This window comes from Chamaea fasciata, unplaced genomic scaffold, assembly GCF_029207755.1.
Source record: "Chamaea fasciata isolate MVZ Bird 193981 ecotype frontalis unplaced genomic scaffold, bChaFas1.0.hap1 SCAF_4, whole genome shotgun sequence".
Classification (NCBI taxonomy): Eukaryota; Metazoa; Chordata; class Aves; order Passeriformes; family Sylviidae; genus Chamaea; species Chamaea fasciata.
In genome coordinates, this window is record NW_027094089.1 from 11,928,303 (window position 1) to 11,947,922 (window position 19,620).

General features: G+C 40.3%; 1 protein-coding gene across 1 annotated transcript in view; it reads left to right on the forward strand.

The window, feature by feature from the left end:
* Positions 1-1,964: 1,964 nt before the first annotated feature.
* The window catches only part of GLDC (glycine decarboxylase), a 39,682-nt gene continuing 22,026 nt past the window's right edge, over positions 1,965-19,620 (forward strand). The window contains exons 1-5 of the mRNA XM_066180845.1: positions 1,965-2,171; positions 2,272-2,350; positions 12,061-12,196; positions 16,128-16,292; positions 19,203-19,280. Of these exons, the coding sequence (XP_066036942.1) occupies positions 1,965-2,171; positions 2,272-2,350; positions 12,061-12,196; positions 16,128-16,292; positions 19,203-19,280 (665 nt within the window). The remainder of the gene's footprint in view (positions 2,172-2,271; positions 2,351-12,060; positions 12,197-16,127; positions 16,293-19,202; positions 19,281-19,620) is intronic.

Genomic DNA, 19,620 nt, shown 5'->3' on the forward strand with positions numbered 1-19,620 from the left:
AGCTTGCTTTTCTTGAATTGATATCAAAGCACTTTGATATCCAACCTCCACTTTCTACTGCATTTCTTGTTCAAGATTCATATTTTGCCAGTTAAAGCAATAAATAATAGTTTTCAAGAGGCTGCTAAAGAGCTGTCTAGCTGATCAAGCACATAAACCAGGCTTGTATCTCTACCACAGTGATTACACATAGTCCATGCTAAACTAAACTGTGCTGAGGTTCTGAATAAAAAAGCATTATCCATGGGATGGCTTAACAGACCACTTCAGAGGTGGTATTTTCCAAGGCGAAGTGGGCATGCCTTGACATTACTGTGTGGTTCACTGGCACATCTCTCCAGTCTTCCTGCTCCAATGCATAGTTTTCAAGTTGAACTAAAACTGGGTTTAGTTGTGGAAAATGAAGAAATATGGATAGAAAATATATTGTTTGGGATGCTTCTCTATTTGCTCAGACTTCACTTCCTAAAGCACTACTGACAGCTATAAAACTCCAACCTCACACTGAAGAAACAAATCTATCAAAGTTAACATTTTGAGTGAGCTGACTGTAATATCATAGTTTGTGTGAAGTATCATCCTGATGCTGCCTGCTGGAGAAAGGGGATAAATTTGTAAGAACACATCACTTGAACAAAGTCTGAAAGAATATTTGAACACAATCTGCTTTTTTTTTTTTTCCCCCAAAACAGCTTCAGAATCGCTTTTAAAAGGAATTATGTAGGTACAAAATCGTAACAGGAATCAGTTTGTTACTATCGTGGTTTTAATATATTTTTCTAGTATTTCCATCTCATTCATGATTTCAAGATAAAACCCATAGCAAAGTTTTAATTTCCTTCATGCTGCTATCATATTTGTAAAGAAGCAATATATACATCTAGAGGAGAAAAGCAACACATATTTATATTTTAATAGCAATCAGTTAAAGACAGTATTGGATTTATGTTACAAACCCTTGCAGCAAACAGCTTTGTTGTTTGAAGCAAGCTTCATCTCACTTAATTTGGGAGTCTCTGATTCTGAAACCAGGGAATCAAATCATTACTCCAAATCCATACTGGCATAAACTTGTGAGGAGTTTCCCTTTATAATAGAGTATTTATGAAAACTCAGATTATATCAGAGAAGTAATTTCATGTTTACTGCAGGAATGGAGAGCTTGCATCAATCCATGATTTTTGGTGCAAAGTAAATTTACTTTTAGATTCTGAAGTAGTGATTAGTTATCTTACTAAATTCAGAAGGTAGTAGATCTGTGATACAATTAATATGAAATTAATGAATGTCTTGGAATTTTTTTTCTTTCTTTGCTATTTTATTTAAATGTTGATTCAAGTACATATCAATGTGACAACTCTGGGGTTAGTTCTAGAAGATGAAGAAATGTGGGCATCTGTTTATAAATAAAGATACAAGTCTGTAACTATGCCAGTATCATCCTCAGAGAGACACTGAACTGAAAGATGGGGAAAAGTAGGTTCCTCTCCGCTCCCCAAGGCTAACATCGCATAAAGTTAAAGTGGTAATGAAGTTCACACACACAGACAGACACGTACATACATGGCCCAGTCACATCTGCTTTGCTCATCCTAAAGCTCGCCACTCGAAAGCAAGAGCGAAAGCAAGTCCACGCTCTGCTAAAGAAACACAGAAACGTTTTTGTCCTATCCGAGCAAGGCTTTTTGTGAACGAAAACCCTCTTTCCTGGGAAAATGTCCTCCGGGGTGTGCCCGTGAGGCGGGGGCAGAGCCGGATCAGCCCGGCGGGGGATGCTCGGCGCGGCCCGGCGGGGGTCAGGGCCGGGGGGCGGGCGGGCAGGTGGCGGCGGGCGGGGAGAGCGCGGCACCGCCCCCGGGCCCCATTGGCGCGGGCGGTGGGGGCCGCGCCGTGCCGCCCCCGGACACAAGTCCGAGCGCCCGGCAGCGGGGTTGTGCCGTGCTGTGCCGTGCTGTGCCGGGGGCATGCAGAATTGCGGGCGCTGGTGGGTCCGGCTGGCGGCCCGCGGGTCGCCGCACCTGCGGGCGGCGGCGGGGCAGCGGCGCTGGGGCGGCGGGGAGGCGGCGCGGTGCATCGAGCAGCTCCTGCCGCGGCACGATGACTTTTCCCGGCGGCACATCGGGCCCCGGGAGCAGGAGAAGCGGGAGATGCTGCGAACCGTCGGGGTGCAGGTAGGCGCCGTGCGGGACTGGGGCGGCGCGGCCGGACCCTCCCGGTGCGGGCTGTGCCGCCCCGCGGGAGCTAACCTCGGCGTTCGGGCGCTTCTTGCAGAGCGTCGAGGAGCTGATGGACAAAACCATCCCGGCCAGCATCCGCCTCCGGAGGCCGCTGAGGATGGATGACCACGTCTGTAAGTGACCGCATGGCCCGGGGCGCTCCCGGGCTCCCCGCGCCCTCCCGCGGCCCCTTCCGGCCGCCGGTGCCCGGGGGAGTGGGGGAGACTTGGGGTGCGCACCCCCTGCCCCCGATGTCCCCGCCGATACCTCTGTTCTTGCCGTCCAAGTAGAAGTGCAGGGTAGGACTTACCACCGACACTTCATTCCTCTCCGACCAACTCCGCAGAGTAATTTGGCTGCTGCGTTTATTTATCTCCTCTTGGAAATCGGTAGGAAAATACGTGTAGCGCACGGGGGCTGCTCGAAAAAAAACCAAACCCGGTTTGGAGCCCAAGTGCTTCATTGACTTCACTTTGTCCCAAGAGCCTGATGTGAAGGGAAAAGTATGACTAAAAATCGTCCCCTTAGTGTGGACTGTAGCTTCAAATGGGCCACTGTCTTTTTGATAGTTCTTACGTATCTCCAGGATCTCTTTGTTTTTCCTCCCCCCCGACCCCACACTTCATCCCACCCCCCAAACAGTAACCTGCATATTTTAATAACGTGAAAAATCTGTGCCTCCGTATTATGCATACGCAGTAGACTAATTGCCAGAATTTTAGATCTGTCTAATTGAGTGTTACGGGTAAAGCTGCAGGAATGCTAAACATCTGAGTCAGCTATTGTGGCACTACAGTTCAGCAAATTACTGTAGAAAACTTGATGTGATTTCTACCTGCATAACTGCATTTTTGAGCGATATCTGTGAACATGATGCTGGAAGTCCTGTAAGTGAAAGAAATACTTAAAAATCCCCAACGCTAAACGATTATACTATAACTAACAAAGCTCAACGGCCATTCAGATATGAGATCCAGTTACATCAGTAGTGACTTCATTTTTGTGTCACAATCCTTTGCTTGATTTTTAGAAAACTTGATTTCTCTTGCTGGTATTTTCTCATTGCTCATCCATGTGCTGTAATTTGAGTGTAAACTTCAGGCCTGCAGCTCTGGTGAGGTTCCCGGCCAGTTCAATCTGGTTACTCTGGGATGACATCACACATGAGAGGCAGCACCACAATGAACAGCTAGGAAAACTAGACCCCGAAAAGAGAGATTCTAGCCAGGAGGGGTACAACAGGGACTGATAGTTTCTACCTCTAAAATGTTTTATTAGTACAATAGTATTTTGGTCTTTGGTAACTTTCCATCTTATTAAAATGGGGAGAGGCTGGATAGAGAGGCAAAATTTAACAACCTCCTTGTGTCTGTACAACTGCTGAAAGTACTGCTTGGCATGTTTCCCTATGGTTAATGTGTTTTAATCAAGGTACTCCCTGACTAAGAAGTGATTTTCATGGACCTCAAGGAAAAGAACTTTTTAGATTATTATATATTTACATCAGTAGAAGGAGCGAAATGGAGTTTGTCACTAATAATTATGTTTTAGAAGCCTTTCTAATTTTTTTAATCATTAGTTTTTATTATTAATTAATGTTATACTCTTACAAAATTTAACTTCACCAAAACACACATAAAAGTGATACAGGATAGTGGCCATTAAAATACATTTATGTTATTGAAAACTAACCTGGTGATATCAACCTAAGTCATAATCTTGATGCAGTGCTCAAATGCTGATTTTCATAATAATTTTGAGTGGATGTCTCCTATACAGTGGTGCATTAGTTGATGTTCTGTTGTAGGCAAGTTCTCACTGTGCAACAGAAGCTCATTAGCTAACTGTGTATTTAGTTCACTGGCATTTTGCTCCACTTGCTATGCTGTTCTTGTTCCCTTAGAGTAAACTTTGAAAGAATGTGACTGTGATGCAGAGACTCACATTGCACAGCATGTAACAGTGAGTTTTCAAAAGAGATGCTTGCATGAGGTACAGAAAACTTTTTTTCTGTACACGACTGCATTTTTCTTCTGCAGCCAGTGTGCTGGACTGACTTTTACAATTTAATGTGTAGTTGTTTGTCACTAGTTTTCCCCTGCACTTGTAACAGAAAATTCCACAGCTTTTAAAAGAAATGTTAAAAGCCTCAGCTTAAAATTGTGCAACGTCATATTGAACATCTTGTACCCAGGACATTGTAATCTGAGTAAAGCTTGCTTCCTCTTTAATGTGCCATTGGAGAGAACACTTTCCAATCACCAGAGTGGTATTTCTTATGTGAGGATGGGGCATATACCTTTTACTGAAGGGAAATAGCAAAACTGGGAAGTGTCATGAAAACTATATTTGATTCTAGTTTAAACACTTGTTTTTATTTGCATGAATGCTCTCACTGTCTAACTCACACATGGAAAGAGAGAACATAACAAGGCAATGAAAAACATACCATTCAATGAAGTTCAGCCTTTATAAAATTTATAATACAAATACAGCAATTTCCAATTGTCTTTATAACTCAAAAATGTAATCATAGTGACTTCACAAATTGGAGTGCAGCTGAACAAATGAGCTGTGCTAGAGCTCCTCCTTTATAGTAACAGACAGCTGAACTTACATTGAGGTCTCACTGAAGTCAATCCTTACAGGTAGAATTAGACATGCAGCTCAAGAAAACCACACACCCACCATAAAAAGCAAGTCTGTGTATCATGGGTCTCTGCAATTACATTTGGGTGTTTTGGAAAACTTTCATAGCTGTAGACCTCATCTCAGGTGTGCATATTTGATGTTTACATTTGATATATAATCTTCAAGTTTTGATTTGGTGTGTGTCACTAGAAAAGATAACATTACAGATCCTTCCACTGATAATCTCACAAGTTGTCTAAAAGAAGGAAAATGAATCAAATGTGTGTATGCAATAGCAGTAAAAAAAAAAAAAAAACAGGCTTCTGCGGATGGAGCTTGTCTTAAACAGCTTATCTATATGGCATTGCATATTCCACTGATGATAGGTGAAACCTCTGATTACAGTAGAAGCACACTCTTTTTGTACCTGTGTTGTCTCTCCTAGACATTTTAGCACCGACTACTCTTCAGTGGAGCAATGAAGCTTCATTAGTCCTCTGAAGGTCATAACATTATATATAGAGGTAAAGTCTTTAACCTTACTTAACTGGACATTTTCTGAGTTTAGGCAGGCTCTGCAGAAGGATCTGGACTGGCTGGATCACAGGCCAAAGCCTGGCCTGTGTGAGGTTCAACAAGGCCCAGTGCTGGGTCCTGCCCTTGGGTCACAACAACCCCAGGCAGTGCCACAGGCTGGGGCAGAGTGGCTGGAAAGCTGCCCACAGGAAAAGGAGCTGGGGGTGCTGTGACAGTGACTGAACACGAGCCAGGGTGTGCCCAGGTGGCCAGGAAGGGCAATGGCATCCTGGCCTGTAGCAGCAATAGTGTGGTCAGCAGGACCAGGGCAGGGATTGTCCCCCTGTACTCGGTGATCAGGCTGTGAGGCCACAGGTTGAATCATGTGTTGTTTTGGTCCTTTCATTACAGGAAAGACACTGAGGTGCTGGAGGGCGTCCAGAGAAAGTCTACAGAGCTGGTGAAGGGTCTGGAGCACAGGTCCTGTGAGGAGCAGCTGAGGGAGCTGGGAGTGTTTAGCCTGGAGAAAAGGAGGCTCAGGGGGACCTTACTGCTCTCTACAACTGCCTGAAAGGAGAGTGTAGCCAGGTGGGGTTTGGCCTCTTCTCCCAGCTGAGAAGTGACAAGACAAGAGAAAATGGCCTCAAGCTGTGCCAGGGGAGGTCCAACTTGGACATCAGTAAGAATTTCTTCATTAGGGTGGTCATGGATTAGAATAGACTGTGCAGGGAGAAGCACCATTCCTGGACATGTTCAAGGAACACCTGGACATGGCACTTATTGTCATGGTTTACATGACAAGGTGGTGATCAGTCAGAGGTTGGAGTTGATGAACTTGGAGGTGTTTTTCAACCTAAATGATTCCATGATCTGTTTTTCTTAAGTCTGAATGGCTAGCCGTTCTTGTAAATGCCAAGTTTTGCTGGTACAAGTGCGTCTATACTCTAAATGCTTTTTCAATAATTGTGTTATCTGTATTAATAGATTTCTTTTTGTACTGCCATTGTCAGTGATGGAGGAGAGATGGACTGTAGCTTGTGCTAAGAGGTTTCTGAAAAAAAATCCTTTCTTTGATATGAAAGATGATAGGACTATCTATGTCCATTTTGTGACAAAAAGAAAACAAAAGCCATTTTAAAAGTGTCTGTTGCCGTGAGCCTGCTGGCTGTGTTGTAAAACCATCTGAACATGTCTCTGAATTCCAGTAGGGGGGAAAGAGCAAAATGTCTGATTTCAGCTAACAGTAAATTTCAGTCCCGTACCTCAACTAATTGTGGAAGAGGGGCTTTTTTTACAGTCAGAGTTTTCTGCAGATACAGCTAAGGAAAAATGTAATTTTGGCATGTAACTTCTGTTCAGTCAATATTTACAACAAGGCTAGACATCTGTTTGATACTTAATTGGGATCAGCTGGTATTACAGTTTTATTCCCAGGGTTACAGTAAGTAAACTTGAACAATCAGCTTTTTAGGTATTGAAGGTGTTTGAGCATGTATGTTGTGATTGACCCATTTTAAGTAAAGGAACATATTGTCTTATATAAGAGTAATCCTCTTTATTTTATCCCTACACACCTATTGTCTATGTCAGTCCCTGCAATGTTGCCATGGTATGTCCATCATTATATGTAATGGGTACGTTTTGTGCATATGTTTGTATTTCTACTTTTTAGTTCAGGATTTGAATTGTTTAAAAGGTTGAATTAAAAAATACTTCTGGGAACTCCACCACATTTTTTTTTCTCAAACATTACCACGTACATTCTCAAATTTTAGGATTTATTAACATTAGTTCCTAAAACCTTAGGAATGCAATTGGATCTCCAGTCTAAATTTTATTAGAAGCAGTACTGTTCAGAAGCAGTTACATTGTAATAAAGACTATTTGTGTCTCCAAATAACCAGCTCTTTTTGCATTGAATCTTCTTTAATAGGATTTTATATTTTAAATGCCAGTTAAAAATTATTTCTGGGTGAATTTGTGATCATCTCCTAATGTCAGTCAGATTTTTAGAGTCGTTTCAGGTTAAATTTCCTATAATTTAGTCATTTCGGGTTCCGTGCTGCTGGCGTCCACACATAGTGCAGAATCTGCATTGCCACCCAGGGCACTTTGTTCCTCACACACTTTCAGGCTGCTGCTCTTTTTTTCACAGCATCTCTTGTGGGTAGAACAGGGAAAGGCAACTTGTTTTACTCAGCCTGCCACTACTTTTGGCTCAGGTTGCTTGTGCTGCCCAGGCTGGCTGGGTGAGCACAGGTAGCCCGAGTCAAAGGAAGGGGAAGAAGCAGCGCACCATGACTTTCTGCCCATATCTTGAAGTTATGGACATAACACCTGGAACATGCACTTGTGCTGTCCTACAGCATTATCACTATGCGTCTGACAGTACTTTGGAACTAGTTTTCTTCAATTTAATCTGGTTTTGGAGGGTTTTTTTAAGAGATTGAATTAATTACTTAAGTAAGAGAAATAAATTAATTCCTCTGTTATCAGCTGTTCTAAGGATCTTGCTTCCTTGATCTCAGAGGCTAAATTTGTTTTTAGAATCTGATATAAGGTGAATAAAAACATATCAAACAGATAGTGACTTTCTTTTTGTATTGCATGGTTCGAGTGGTATAACTTGAACTACTCCTTTTGTATTTTCTCCACTCTCCTTCTCTAGTACTATATTTTGCAGATAGTAAGTAAGTTCAAGGCAACTCTATTGTGCTAACTGCAAAAACACTAGCAAAAATAAGTGTATTAATTTGTGATATGGAAATTCAGTCCCTCTTACTATTTTTGTGATACATTCTGCCTTTGCTACCTGTAGCTATAACAATCTGGAAGTGTCTTTGCAGAACCTCTTGGACCCTCAGTAAGTTTTCTCCATTTATAACACAGGAGTGCAGCAAAAGCAGTGAACTTTATTCTGAGTACTATCTTTGATCATAGTTTCTAATGAGTTGATGAGGGGAATAAAGATCAACAGTGACTTAGCTGGCAATTTTTTCTTTTTTGCTGAACAAAGTTCTTAAAGAATTTTTATTGTACACCCAATAAAATGAGTTCATGATAAAGGCATTTCAGTCACTTTTTCTTAGAACACTGGAAGCAAACAGCTGAGTGTGAGGGTGGCTGGAGTCCAACTTAACTATAGTTAATTTTTCTTTCTGTTTTATTTCCTGATTTTGCATATTGCTTCTTAATCTCATTGCTGGGAGAATTAGAAAAGAAATGAGTAACACAACCAAAAAATGTCTCAAACTGTTTTTTGAACCATGTAATTAAAATTTTTAGGAATCCTATATGTTTTAGTTTTAAAGAAATTGATAAATATTTAGAATAATACAACATTTCCACTACATATGCTTCAAGTTATATACTTCATATAGCAGAAAAAGTCTGTTATTTTCAGAGTACGGTGGCAGTCCTGGGGACCAAAATGAAAATGTAGCAACTTCATTATGTATTTGAAAATTAATTTTTAAGCATATGTAAGATCACTCTTGTGTTTCACTTTCATCTGCCTTTGTATTAGCATTAGTTATTTACAAAATGATCAATAAAGAGACCCCTTTCACAAATAACGTTATAGGAATACACTGTTGAAACCTAGGCTTGACAAGAGTGGGAAATAAGGCTAATGACAGAGACACAGGAGTGTTGGAGACCAAGGTCAGTCTCCAGCCCCTCCCCAAAGCTCTGCTGTGGAGTCAGAGCAGATTCCTTAGGGCTTCACCCAGTCAGAGCGTGAAACCTCAAGAGGTGGAGACCCTGCTCCACTGCTGGACTGTCCTCATGGGCCCAGTTCTCCGTATCTCCAGCCTGAGCCTGTGCCCCTCCCACTATGCATGCTCTGCTGTTAAAAGCCTGGCTGCATCTGCTCCATCTCCTCCTGTTAGTGCTGGGAGTACTGGTAAGAATGGTTTGTTTCATTGCCTTACTCTCTGGTCTTTGGATTCCAACATCTGTATTAGTTTCTCTCACCATTACCTACATCAGTCTTACTTGAATTCAGAGTCCTGTCAGTGTAAATAAAGTAAACACTGAATTCATGAAATCTTCGTGGATTTATGTTTGATCATAGGTAAGCCAGCCTAATAGATAAATCAGGGGCTATTGACTTCTCTTATTCAGGACTGCAGTTATATTTATAAGCTGTTTTCCTAAAAACGTACTGTGATGAAGTACTTCAAAGCAGTTGAAGGCAAAGGGTAAGGAGTCTTTATCCCTGGTCTCTTCAAAGAGGCATGTCAAATGTGGTAGATACGTATTTGAGCTGTACTGCTGCCATTGCCCTTACAGTGACCGAAGAAACAGCGTAAGTAAGGTGAAGTAGGAGTGGAAGGAGTATGCTCTCCAGTATTTTGCCACCCTGGTTAAAATTAGCTGTGTGACTGTCTTCACTGGTAGCTGATTAAAATGTGATAATTAAAAATATTTTCAGTCTTGGAACCTCTCAGTGTAGGTATTCTAGATGGAGTGTGGTTCTGTTCTTAAGCACAATCTCTACCTAAGGTGCTTGCAACCTCGCAAGGCTTTTCGCTTTGTCCTTCAATCAGTTTGGAAGCAGGTTTATTTCAGAGTTCTCCAGCACAAGCTAAGTGGCTGCATGTTGTTGTTGTTAGCTGCAATTGAAGAGAAATAACTCTAGAAGAAGGGCCCTGTTGGGCAAACAAAGGAGATGTTATCTGTCACATTGTGCAGTATTTGTGGTTTGTTTACTGCAAAAACCGCACTCGGTGCATTTTTGTGTGTGACACTGAGCTAGCAAGCAAGTTAAATGATAGCCAACTTCTGCCTTCTACTGCAATTTGAAATTAAACAAGGAAATTCATCACCACTTCCAAGAAATCACTAATGTTTGAATTATGCAAGAGTGCAAGCCTCTGTGTGAAGTCACAACCAAACTGTCTTTTATCAAACTTTTTGAAAGTGGAAGAGGAAGGCCTCTACAATAGGCCTCTTTTTAGTGTTCGAGTTCACTTAAACAAACAACTGCATCTGTCTTAGTAGAAACTCTGTGGGAAGAGTTCTGGGGAGTGGAGTTTTTCACTACACTTAGAAACTTTGCCCTGGACATTGCTGAGTTCAAGCCTAATTAGCATATAACAAGTCTTCAGAGAAAATATGCAGTTTAGTGAAATCAAGAAATCAGTCTTCATACATTAGATCTAATGGTAGCGCTGAGTAAAAGGCAGAGAAGTAATGAACTTTGAAAAGAGAACTGAACATCAGTAAAGAGTCCCTGTGAAAGGTGTAATGTGGCTACAGAAGAAATTAGTTGAAAACCTGGAGATTTTTGAAAAAAAAATAAAAATCTTTATGCATTAAATGCAATAGTAGCAACTTGAGTAAAAGGAAAAAAAAACAAGTTTTGAGATCAGAGCTGAAATTCTAATATCCTTCTTTGTGATTGCACTAGAAATTAATTCAAAACCTTGATAATTATTTGCCACCACATTCTAGAAAATTGACTATTCTGACTTGATCTCTCTTGCTGGAGTAACTGTACAGAGAGAAAATAGATTTTTAAGGCATCCAGGCCCCAAGGTATTCTAATTCTGTGATTTGTAGCATTATGTTACAAAACGTCATCTTCAAGTTGTGGTGCAGAGGGAACAGAACTTGGTATAACTGTCCCATTACAGCAAACTCTGAGGTCAGATTTGGAAGAAGAGTTAAAAAACATCTGTTCCTCTCACTCAGGAGGATTTGTGTCCAGTTCTGCTCACGTCTGTTAGGTTGGGCTGACCTACCTATCTGTGTGGTCTTAAGACAGTCTACTGACCATCCTTCTGCATCCTCAGCTACTAATGTGTTTTTAAAATACTACTCTTTGGCAGATGTTTGTAGTGTTATTCATTGTCCGCTAGGAATGGGTTGACTCAGTGTGATTTTTGCACAGCTTTCAGGACATTGAGAAGCAAGACCAAAGAGTAAACTATGGCTGGGGGAGAGAGGGAGTGCCAATGCTTTCATTCTATATGCTTCAAAATAATTTTTTCGTATTGTACTCAAACTAGATTGGCAGAATCATTTGAAAGTAACTCTCATTCAGAATGTCTTAAATTAGAAATACTCTTATTAACTTTTTCTTTTTTTAATAAACTGGTGAAGCATGCTAAAATTGAATTAAAAGAACTGTTATGTTTTATCAGCAATTTAGGGAAAATGTGAGAAAATAAAGTTCTATGATACTAAGAAATTATTCTTGGGTGCTTGGTGTAAGCCCAGTTTGTGCAAATATGACTCCAATAGAAACACTAAATGACAGCTCTGGATGGCACTGACTTCAACCAGTGTAGATTCTGCAAGATTCAGCTAATAAAAAAGGTTTCCTGAGGTAATTTTTAGTGCGTGTGCAAGATGGGTCTCTTCTGGGTTGGATGTACATTGCATTAGCACAAAAAGAGCTCCTTCTGCCTACAGTTGCTTCTCTCACTATTCTTTCGATGTGCTTTGGGACCCTGTTATTAGTCAGGTGTTGCATTTTCCAGAATTCTAGCAGAATTTAAACTTTCCTAGAATATTTTACCAGGTTATTACTTTATCTTTGCTATTCTTGACTTGCACTTTATTCTGCTACTGTTTTTACTTGCGCCACCAATTTTTTTTTTTTTTCATACTGGGGTAGAAGACATTTCAGTTAAAAACTTTTGCTGTTACATGTAGCTGGAGCATTCTGACATAATTTCCTTCCAATTAGGTGAAAATGAAATCCTTGAAACTCTGTACAATATTGCAAGCAAGAACAAGATATGGCGGTCCTATATAGGCATGGGTTATTACAACTGCTCAGTGCCTCAGCCCATCGCACGCAATTTGTTGGAGAATGCAGGATGGTAATGTACCACGTTTTATTGTTAAATGTGTATGTGTAAGTACACATTTGTCCCACAAACTTTTTTTTTTTTTTTTTTTTTTTACACTAAGGCTTTCATATATTTGGTAATGATGTGTATCCTACTGTGTAGGAACTGTGTTATTCATGCTAAACCTAGAAATTTACTTTAGAAGATGCTTTTTCTGTAAAATATGCTAGTGGTTTTTGTCTTCTATTTACTGCTCCTGTATATTATGAACTAATACAAGATTACATGTTTGCTTTAAGGAGGTATACAGACTTACCTCCTAAACAAAAGTAATTATTTCCTAACTTTTGCCTAAATTAAAACCAGCTCCCTCCTCCACTGGTGTACACAATTTGGGTGGAGGTAGTTAAGTACTACGCAATACTATGATGATGCTTTTCTGATGAGGAAGTCAGAAGCTTCTAAGGAAGCAGAAAATTCTAATGTCTATTCTCCTGGGGTTTTTTTTGGTGTTTTTTTTTTTGAGGGGGGGGGTTTGGGGTTCTGTTTGTTTGTTTGTTTGTTTGTTTGTTTTTGTTTTTTTTTTTAACCAGAAACTTCCAGGGTTTGAATGCTTAGCCATAAAGTGAGTTCTTTTTTTCTCTGATCAAATAATTCTCTGATGAACAGAGTGACCTTGAACTATCATAAAATGATAATTCATTTATGAAAAGGCTGAGGATGTTGTACTTGGTTCTGATCATCCAGTTGACATTTCAGTTTCTAAAGAAAAAACTGAACTCAGAAATGTGATAGGAAAAGCTAAATTTCATGTGGAATCTCACTTTCCAACAGACTGAATGTCACTCTGCATTTTGTCATTTAGTTTACAAGTTCCTCAATCACAAGTCAGTAAGATCCTTCTTTTATACTGTATTAAAATGATAACTGTCATCTTTACTACTGAGTAATTTTTATTTTAGTAAAATCAGTATTTAAATGTTTATATATATATATATATATATATATATATTTTTTTTTTTTTTTTTTAAAGCCCAAACAACAAAAAACCCACAACTAACTGAAGAATCATATTACTGAAGGCAGAAAGTCATTGTTACTTACTTAGGTGTTATGTACTTTTTAAACTTTGGGTTGCCACGCATGGGTCTACATATCTGTAGACCTCTAAGTCTTATTTATTTATAGATTTTTTGCCTCTATTTACATCACTGGTGGAAAAGGTGCAGTGTTTGAAATCAAGGAGTCTGTGAAGTACATCTACGCAAAGTTTTATTTGGCCTTATCCCCGTTCATTTTTTTGCAACATATACAGTCTAAATATTTCAGTACAGAACCAGGAAACAAATTATCAGTTGATAGAATCAAAAACTACAGCAGTTAGAAAGTAGGTGGAACAAAAGGAAATGCATACTTTTCAATCCTAAAATGTTATGTAGTGTTAAAGAAGCCACTGAGAGAGTCTGTCCAGAAATCTGATCTTGCACTGTTCAGTAAAGTAAAACTGATGGCTAAAAGCTAAAATTTTAGGTGGCTAAAGTGGAGGCTAAAATGTTTGTTGGAGAGAAAGTATATATGTGCATGCATGTATGCTAAAGCAACCATGCAGGTTTTATGGAAGCTGGTTAAGAAATCAAACTTCTTACTTCTGCTGAGTGTGTAACACTTTCCATGCTGACACATTTCACATTGCAGCTCCAAGAGAAATACTACAAGCTCGGGCTTATTGCTTCTGATCTGTTCTATCTCCCTTACATAACTTGTGTTTGCTTTGCTTGGCATTAGTTAGAGCAACTGAAAGTCTCCCAAAGTTCAACTTGTTTGATTCCTTTACCCCAAGACATTAAATGTGTAAGAATACAAACCTGTGCCAAAGATGCCTGCAGTGTTCACGTCTCTAGTGTAAATTATTAAACTTGTTAGTTAGTAACACTCAGAATGTAATGAAAGCATTGCATTCTGAAAATAACTACATACTGTGCTATAATTACTTTTAGAGGATTTGCTTTTAAATTTGCTTTAAAAAGTCACTTATCATGTAGTATAGATTCAGGCAGAACACAGAATGCAGGCTAAAGCCAGATACTTTATTTGAAGAAATCACGGAGAAGTAGAATCAATTAAAATATATGGATGCTTAAAAAATGCCAAATAACCCTTGTAAAAGGAGTGTTTAACTAAGTGTGCTTATGTTATAAGAGGTGTCTTTATTTGTAGAACTGTTCAGGCTTCATAGTAGTTTGTGGCAGTACTGGAATACAAGATTTCTTGGTTGATTTTTTTCCATCTTTCTGAACCTGATTTGTTTTAGTTCAGCTGTGCTGACCATTCAAAACCATAACATCAAAATCATAAGGCTTCATTGTTTTGTTTTGTAATATAGTGTACTTTCCCAGCCATGTGGAGCGGGAGTTTTCTACTGCATTTCAACTAATAATAATGTTCTAATTCTTGTTAGTTTAATTCTAGTTCCTTCTGCAAGTAAAAATACAAGAAACAGCCCTTAGGTGAAATAAAAGGAGGAAACACAATTGTAAAACTTTAGGTACAGAGGAGTTTCTTCTACTAACCAATAAAAGTCATTGCTCATGCAAAGGTGTTTGGAATAATTCTTTTCATTGGTGGGAACTGAGTGGGCAGAGCTGAAAAGAAATCTTAATACTCCCAGACTGGAAGTTTGTCTGGCAAGCTGAACACTGGGTTTAGCTGCTGTGGAGAAAAAAAGGCCCTGCTATTGGGATTAGCAAGGTTGCATGCAGCCTGGGACATGGTCTCACTTGTAACTATGTGGTCATATGATGATAATTAGTTTAGTGCTAGAACTGGCCAAAAATGAGAAAAAAAGTACAGGTGTTGGAAAGTCATCAGTATTTATGTACTCTATACCTAGCTATTGCTTTCTGTTATGTGCTGAATAGTGTGTGTGAATAATTCGAGCTGATGTTTCATTTAATTAGACAGTAAATGCATTAGCATTATATATTACACTTTGAGTTCACATATTGAATATGTCCTTCTGGCTTTTGCATTCTCTTCGGGACTGTTTTCTTACTTTCTCTCTCACCTTACTATTTTGTTGCTTCTCTCGTCTTGCTCATTACTAAGTTCTCCAATTTATTTTTTTAACATCTTTGGTTTTTACCTTCTATTGACTTTACATGACTTGAACTTCCAGATATTGGAGTCTTTCTGGAAAGCTTATACCTTCAGTTCATTTTTCAAAAGGCTTATACTTACTACAGCCCTTTTAGTGGGAAAAAATGGTGTTTTCTTCCATCACTAGAAAACTGAGGCCACAAGTGTTCACACATACACTTGTCCCTGACTGCTACTCTAAATTCAGTCTGGCATAAAGTCTATCCTGAACTGCTGTGTAATCCAGTGCCCAAATTTCCAGCGGTGAGAGGAGAGTCTGACCTCTGTTTTTGCTTTTCATCCCTGGACCCATGCTGCTTTGTTTTCTGGACTGTTATAATAGAGTGTTTCTCTTAGATTCTTGTGTTTTTGAAAGAGTTGCTTATATTGCCCCTACTGTTTGCTTCACCAAATGACAACAGATAAAACTCATGTCAGTCTGACTTCTCTCCTCTAACATATATGGAAACTGTCATTTCACAAGAAGTTGCATACTTCTAAGCCTTTCCTCTTGAAAACATGAAGAAGACTTGACAAGTAAAGGTCTTCAGAAACAGTATTGAAAAATCGTGGCAATATCTAGATATGATTGAACAAAACATTCTCCTTTCAATAGGAGACTTGATAGGACCTGATTTAATTCTTCCATGCTCTGCATTTACTTACTCTGTCCCTTCTCCATGATGCCCTCACACCTCGACATCTAAGTTTCCATATTAATGAATTATACTTCACTATTTATTTTTCTGTGATACAGTTTTATATTGCCATAACTTTGTTACATGTTTATTTTCCTAGATCTAAACTCAGAACTTTTTTCTTACAGGGTTACCCAGTATACTCCTTACCAGCCTGAGGTGTCCCAGGGCAGGCTGGAGAGCCTCCTAAATTACCAGACTATGGTGTGTGATATCACAGGAATGGATGTGGCTAATGCGTCTTTGCTGGATGAAGGGACAGCTGCTGCAGAAGCCATGCAATTATGTCACAGGTACTGTGTTTAAATGTATGGTTAAATCACAGCAGGAAGTAATTTTGGAATTTGGAGGCATCTATCCCTGTGTAGGCAATGGGTTGAAGTTGAATGTGGCCTTCTCACTGTGAGAAGTTCACTGAACAACTAGAATCCATGTTGCCATGCCCCCAGAGAAGTTCGTTGTGTTGATGTAAATGTTTAACTCAGACATTTAAGGCCTTCAGAAAACTAAGGACGTAGCAGAAATTCTGGAGGAAGGAAGACTCACCCCTGTTGGAGGAAGGTCAGGCTAGAGAACACTTAAGCAAACTGGACTTACACAAGTCCTGATGTGCTACAGAGGGAGCTGAGGGAGCTTCCTGATACCAGTATGAGCCCACCCTTGATTGTCTCTGAACAGCCACAGTGACAGGGAGAGGTGCCTCAGCAGTGGGGCAAAGCAAATGACACCCCTTTCTCCAACAGAGGAGGAATGAAGATGAGGGAACTACCAGCCAGTCAGCTTCACCTCTACCCCTCAGTGATGATGGAACAAGTGCTAGTCCTGGAAACCATTTCCAGACATGTGAAGGACAAGAAGGGGATAAGGAGTCATGAGTATGAATTAACACAGAGGGAGGTCATGTTTGACCAACCTGATGACTTTCTACAGTTGAGTGACTGGCTTGGGAGGGGAGACCAGTGGGTCTCCCTTAAATCTCCACAGAGAAACCAAAAATTATGGGCTGGACGAAGTGGGAAACAGATGGAACACTGTCTGAATATCGGCCCAGAGTGTGCTTGTCAGTGACATGAACTCTAGGTGGAGGACAGTTATTATAAGTCAGGGCCAACACTGGGTCCAATAAGTGATCTGCATGATGGGGCAGACTGTATGCTCAGCAAACTTGCTGGTGATGCAAAACTTGGAGGATCAGCAGATAGACCAGTGAGTCATGGTGCCTTCCAGAGGGACTTGAGCAGGCTGGAGAAAAAGGGGTGACAGGAACCTTGTGATGGTCAACAAGGGGAAATGCAAAGTCTTGCAGCTGCAGGGGGAGCAACCCCAGGCATATGGGGTACGTGGTGGTGTCTGGCAGGCTGGAAAGCAGCTTTGCTGAAAAGGCTTTTGGTGGGTTTGGGTGACACTGGATTGAACACACTTGTACACAATCCAGCAGCGTGTATTTACTTGTGGCCAGGAGGCCAACAACCTCCTTGGCTGCACTGGAAGGAGGAGTTCTGCCAGAAGGCCAGGGAGGGATTCCTCCCTCTCACCATGATGAGTCCACATCCCACCGTGCTGTGCCCACCTCCCCTGTACAGCAGAGACATGGACAAACTGGAAAGGGTCTAGTTGCCCCGCCTAGGGTACCAGCCCAGCTACAGGCACCCAGACACACACCTGCTCCCATTGATACCGCCACAGACACAAGGGCCCCTATTGGTTGGTGTGATGCTCCAGTTGCTGGTACTTACTCCATTCCACTCACTCCAGTCATTTCGGTTGATGTACTGTGGAAATGTGGATCCTTTGTGGTCTGAGTCCGGTGACACACACACATACACACACAGAGAATAAAGAGTCCCCTTACCATGAAAGGAATCAGAAAGGCATTTAACAAGAAGAAAGGACAGACTTCACTAGTTAGGTGCAAGAGCTTCAGCAACCAACTATTTATATGTAACTCTCCCAGTTTATCCCCTTACTCTCCTATTTTGCTAGATTTGTTGCTCCCAGAATCACTGTATTGTTTTCCCCCTAAACATCTCATAATGAGACATGTTTGCAATGCCCATATGTTCTTCTCATGCATCCCATAATGTCTGCTTGCCAAGTGGGGGGTGGCACCCAGACAGTGTACCTGTTTGGATGGAATAATTAATTAATTAATTAGAGTTCCCACCTGCTTGGTGGCCTCTTTGCTCCTCTGTGCTTGTGGAGATGGGTCTCTGTTAGGGTTATTTTCCCTGTGAAGCACATGGGAGCAGCAGGGTCAGATTGTTATTTGGGCTCCCTCACCTACCATTGCTTCTCTGTGGGGGATGCACAGGACCTTTGATCACATAATCTAACAGACTGTGGCCTGAGTCTCTTGTGTCTATGAAAGTTGAAGGTGGGCATTATCTTTTTCCATCAGTGATTAAAAGAAGCTTTAAAAAATAGTGGAGTACATCATTCTAAGTTGCTAAAAGTGAAGCCGTTACTGGTATATCCAAATCTACTTTCATGGACACCTGTGGTAGGGCCACATGTGAAAGGGATTTACAAATCAAATGAAATATGAGAAGTGATTGAAGGTCACTGCAGAACTGTGTATCAGGAAGGTGATTACACAGCAGACACTGTGTGAGACTGTGTAATCATCATTTTGTATGGGTAAAAATAGTTTTCCAGCTATTGACTAGTTCAAAGTCTCAGTGTGATATAAAATTCTGCTTACAAGAGAAAACTTGGGAACTATATTACCAGAATCGTAGAATGGTTTGGGTTGGAACAGACCTTAAAGATCACCTAGTTCTATCCCCACTCCTGTGGGCAGGGACCCATCTTCTTCATCTCTCTTTACCTACTTGAATGGCTCATGATTTTTTATCCAGGACAACATTGAAAAATCTGTATTAAAGACCACAGCTGTATTCTTTTAAAAGACTATGTGTGTGGAGCCATTCCCATGGCTTTTGAAATTAGCTCCCTGTTCTGTTTCATAATCTGTTTTAATTTTTGTCATGTATGATTCTCATTTGAGTGTCTGAAATGAAGTTCATTAATATAAATGTGCCAGAAATGTCATTCCATTTTACACTTCATCTGGTTATAATAACTGATACTTTCAGCTGCCTTTTTACAGAGGAAAACTGACTTCTAGAAAATCAACTGATTTATTTCCATGGAAAACAATATATTATTGATGTATAAACCTTTTTTTTCCTTTTTTTTAACAGACACAACAAAAGGAGAAAGTTCTATGTGGATGCCCGGTGCCACCCTCAAACTATAGCAGTGGTCCAAACTAGAGCAAAGTAATGTTTTCCTCCATTTTCCACCATATCTTTTCCCTTACACATTTTCCATCTGTTCCTTTTTGTCATATACCTAACATTTCTGGCCTGTGCTTTCTTTGCAAACTAAAAGCAGAAGTCTGTTATCATTTGGCATTACTTCTAGTTCAAATACAACTGCAAAGAGATTAAAGCTGTTTGAAAAGAGACTGAACATGTGATAAAAAGAAAATACTTAATTTTTCCTTTTAATTGTTGCACAACTATATACATTTTACTAGGAGGCAAGTATCTTAAGCATTCTCTGTTTGCTTTGCTCTGTATATCTGATGGTGATATCAAATGCAATTCTTCTTCAGCA